At 43.2% G+C, this 4,272-nt stretch overlaps 1 protein-coding gene across 1 annotated transcript in view; it reads right to left on the bottom strand.

Moving 5' to 3' along the window:
* Positions 1–3,804, bottom strand: part of LOC124032452 (ubiquitin-like modifier-activating enzyme ATG7) — a 34,581-nt gene extending 30,777 nt beyond the window's left edge. The window contains exons 1-3 of the mRNA XM_046344856.1: positions 3,784–3,804; positions 2,361–2,507; positions 160–241 (exon numbers count right to left, since the gene is read on the bottom strand). Coding sequence (XP_046200812.1) covers positions 160–241; positions 2,361–2,507; positions 3,784–3,804 — 250 coding nt within the window. The remainder of the gene's footprint in view (positions 1–159; positions 242–2,360; positions 2,508–3,783) is intronic.
* Positions 3,805–4,272: the final 468 nt, after the last annotated feature.

The following is a 4,272-nucleotide window of genomic DNA, read 5'->3' as shown; positions in this document are numbered from 1 at the left end:
TACAATAACCTGTTAGTTATAACTACATATACAGGGGAGGGATGTGTTCTATAATAACCTGTTAGTTATACTGGGGAGGGAAGTGTACTCCTCCCCTCCCGGTAGTGTGGGATGTGATTGGTGATGTTATAATTGGAACTTTCGTTATTTACCATTTGCTGGCTAGGAGAAACAGCAGATTCCTCAGAGGCCATCCAGGATGCTGGGGCAGAGTGCAGGGGTCATACACACCCACGGTTACCTGCAACATTAACAAAGCATATTTTAACCTAACCTTTAAACCAGGAAGTCTCATTGAGGCCAAAATACCGCTTTTCTAAGGGAGACTTTACACAAGAGGATTGTGGATTGTGCCAAGAAACATCCGTGACCTCATAGAGACCTTACCTGAATGAACCAGGAAGTGAAGCGTAAAGGCAAGACATGTAAAAAAAAAAAAAATAATAGTTTAGTTTATTTTATTTTTACAGGGACAGTGCACATTAATCAACGTTTCAGTAAAAGTGCCGGTTTTAGCCAGCCGGCTAATTTTCAACCACAGTCCCTGGGCAGGTTATTAATAAACACCCACACGTACAGTGTAATGTTTATTGTGCCATTAAATCTAACCAGCAATATAGGACATCCTTATCACCATAACATGATAGTCCAGTCTTACTCCACAGCGAGCAAGAGTATGTACAGGTCAAATAAAAATGAAGGAAACATCAGGAAATGAGGGTTCTGGTACCTCTGGTGTTGATTGGGTGCATTTTCCTGGCATGAATTAGGTCTAATCGTCCCCTTAGAGGGCAGAAGTGAACTAGCCCAGCTGCCCACTCAACCCCTTAGAGAGCATGGTAAACTAGCTGTGGCTGCCCACTCTCAACCCCCTGAGAGAGCAAGGTAAACTAGCCTGGCTACCCACTCAACCCCTTAGAGAGCATGGTAACCCAGCCTGGCTACCCACTCAACCCCTGAGAGGCATGGTAAGCTAGCCTGGCTACCTCAACCCCTGAGAGAGCATGGTAAACTAGCCTGGCTACCCATAACCCCTTAGAGGGCAATAAACCAGCCTGCATAATCACTCAACCCTTTAGAGAGCAAGGTAACTAGGCCTGGCACCACTCAACCCCTGAGAGAGCAAGGCGTAAACCAGCCTGGCTACCCACTAACCCTTAGAGAGCAAGGTAAATCAGCTGTATACCCACTCAACCCTTAGGAGAGCAAGGTAAACCAGCCTCGGCTACCCACTCAACCCTTAGAGAGCATGGTAACCAGCCTGGCTACCCACCAGGTCTCACTCAAACCAACTATTTTATTCTTTCCACTGCTACAAAAATCTGGCATGAACTTTGTTTTTTGTTAAAACTCCCAGACGGACTAAGGACTACGGTACTGCTTCAGCACAAATGAGATTTAAAACAATAAAAATAATTATAAATGAGTGGTGTTTTTCCACCACCAAGAACCAGGAGAATGCAAGGAAATAAAATTTTGTACTCTTCAGTCAGCTTTTCTGTACGGTTAAAGCCTTCTCTCTCATTTTTTTTTTTTAAGTAATGTGTTTCCATACAGAGTGTTATGTCAAAAGAAATCACTGTTCTTGGCACGTGCCCTCCAGCCAACATCTCTCACATACAGATAATGGAGAAGATAAGAATCATTTTTTTATTTGTCAAACGGATAGTCGAGCATCGATCGCCAGAATAAGACCCTGTGAAGTAGATCGTAACTTATTTCAACTGTAGCCTAATAAACTGCATGGTTTCCTGAGTCCTAATGGGAGGACCACGCGTCAGATCATCCAACTTTACGACGATATGATGGTTAGGGTTCCCCGAGTGGCGCAGGGGTCTAAGGCACTGCATCTCAGTGCAAGAGGTGTCACTACAGTCCCTGGTTCGATTCCGGTCTGTATCACATCCGGCCGTGATTGGGAGTCCCATAGGGCGGCACACAATCAGCCTAGCGTCGTCCGGGTTTGGCCGTCATTGTAAATAAGAATTTGTTTATAACTGACTTGCCTAGTTAAATAATCATTAAATAACATTTATTTTTATTAAAAAATGATTGGATCCATATTTGCACATAAAAGCGTTTCCACCGGCATTTCTCCCATAATTAATTTTACCGACACAAAAAGATCCCACCCATGTCGAACGAACATTTATAAAATGACAGCGAAACTTCCTGTTTCCTGTGTCCAGCACAGCTGTGGTGAATGTGTATACTTTACTGCATAGGAACTGTGGATGGGAAATGTGATTAATAATGACATAGAAATAGAAAAACAAGAACAGTCCTCTCCCATTACAGACCCAACAAAAATGGGCCATTCTGATCAGGATAACTCTTTGCCCCGCAACGCCGCTACTGACCTTGTTGAGATCAGTGTTGAAGCTGTCCCAGTCTCGTAGCTGGGCCACCTGGACGGTATCCCCTGTGTACTTTATCAGGAAGTAAGGAACAGCTGAGGTCCCTGTTTCACCGCACAGACTGTCATAGGCTGCCTGTAAGGCTGAGGTCTGGAGGGGAGAGACAGGGTATAGGTCAACACACTGTCATAGGCTGAGGTCTGGAGTGCAGAGACAGGGTATAGGTCAGGGTATAGGTCAACACACTGTCATAGGCTGAGGTCTGGAGGGGAGAGACAGGGTATAGGTCAGGGTATAGGTCAACACACTGTCATAGGCTGAGGTCTGGAGGGGAGAGACAGGGTATAGGTCAACACACTGTCATAGGCTGAGGTCTGGAGGGGAGAGACAGGGTATAGGTCAACACAGAACTACTAGGAATGATTTAGATCATCTCATGTCTGTGTGGGATATTATAATATATCTGTATCAAAGGAGACATCCAGTCTTTAACCTAACCTTCACTTCACCCCAGACTGTCTATATAGGAGACATCCAGTCTTTAACCTAACCTTCACTTCACCCCAGACTGTCTATATAGGAGACATCCAGTCTAACCTAACCTTCACTTCACCCCAGACTGTCTATATAGGAGACATCCAGTCTTTAACCTAACCTTCACTTCACCCCAGACTGTCTATATAGGAGACATCCAGTCCTCAACATAGGACTGTGGCAGTCACGAAACGTCATCAGCCGGTGATGGTCAAGCAATTAACTGTCAGGGGAAGACAGACACATCAGGGACGCAACTCCGCGCGTCCTTATCCAAATTCCGAGGTGCATATTGAAGATATTGGAAGAATTGTCCACATTTACTTTTCGTCAGCCAATAAGATGAGGAGTCTTAACAAACAGCAAAAGCACTAGCCTATGTCAATCTACTATCCCCCATAGTACAAAAGTTGACCTATTCTATTCTGTATGAGAAACACATAATCAAAACATAGTCTGGGACAGTTGTAGGTATGTGATAGAGCCCAAACGAATACAACCACTAGTATAAAGAAAACCGCAATGTGGCTGACAACAAATGTTAATAAATTATTAGGTTATTTCTTCACATTATAAGCCCTGCTTAAATTAGGAAAGTTGAGAAATAAATATAGTAGGCCTAGCCTATAGAAAGCTGATGGGATACTCCTCTTTTTAGTAGAGGCCATCGCTCTGTTTTCTCACACAATTTCATAGCCTATAGAAACGTTGCTGAACATGATCTCATGGAAGTGTTTGATTAGATGTTCTATTAGATTTGCATTGATGTCAGAGTGATTAGAGGGACAATAGAGTGCGGAGTACCAGGCAGTCAGCAAGTTTGGCAGGCTACTAATGACCATCAGCAGCATCTGAGCTTGGAGAAGCCTAATTATCGTGACGAAACGCTCACGTGGAATTTGACTTCCTTCATGACTTAATTGTTTACTCCATGTTGTTGTCTGTTCACACTGCTTTGCTTTATCTTGGCCAGGTCGCAGTTGCAAATGAGAACTTGTTCTCAACTAGCCTACCTGGTTAAATAAAGGTGAAATAAAAAAATAAAAAACTTGTGACTGCCAGTGTGGAGGTAATACGGTCACTGCAACATCCATACCTCAACCTAACCTACATTTCACCCCAGATTGTCTGTATAGTCTTTCCTAGTCTTTCCTAGGATTGCAGGATTCCTGTAACTTTCCCCAAAATTCCTAGGTTTTCCATAAATCCCGTATTCTTTCCTATTATTTATTTAGGGAAAACCTGGTAAGTTCGGGGAAGTAAAAAAAACACCCAGAAGAATAGTTTGTGTTGAGGCGCTGACTAACGGAGAATAAACTATCGCAATAGAGGAGAATAAACTATCAACTATCACAATAAAGGAGAATAAACTATCATAAAA

The sequence above is a fragment of the Oncorhynchus gorbuscha genome, linkage group LG03 (assembly GCF_021184085.1).
Source record: "Oncorhynchus gorbuscha isolate QuinsamMale2020 ecotype Even-year linkage group LG03, OgorEven_v1.0, whole genome shotgun sequence".
NCBI lineage: Eukaryota > Metazoa > Chordata > Actinopteri > Salmoniformes > Salmonidae > Oncorhynchus > Oncorhynchus gorbuscha.
The sequence above is the reverse complement of the archived record's forward strand: the minus strand, read 5'-3'. Positions and strand labels throughout refer to the sequence as shown.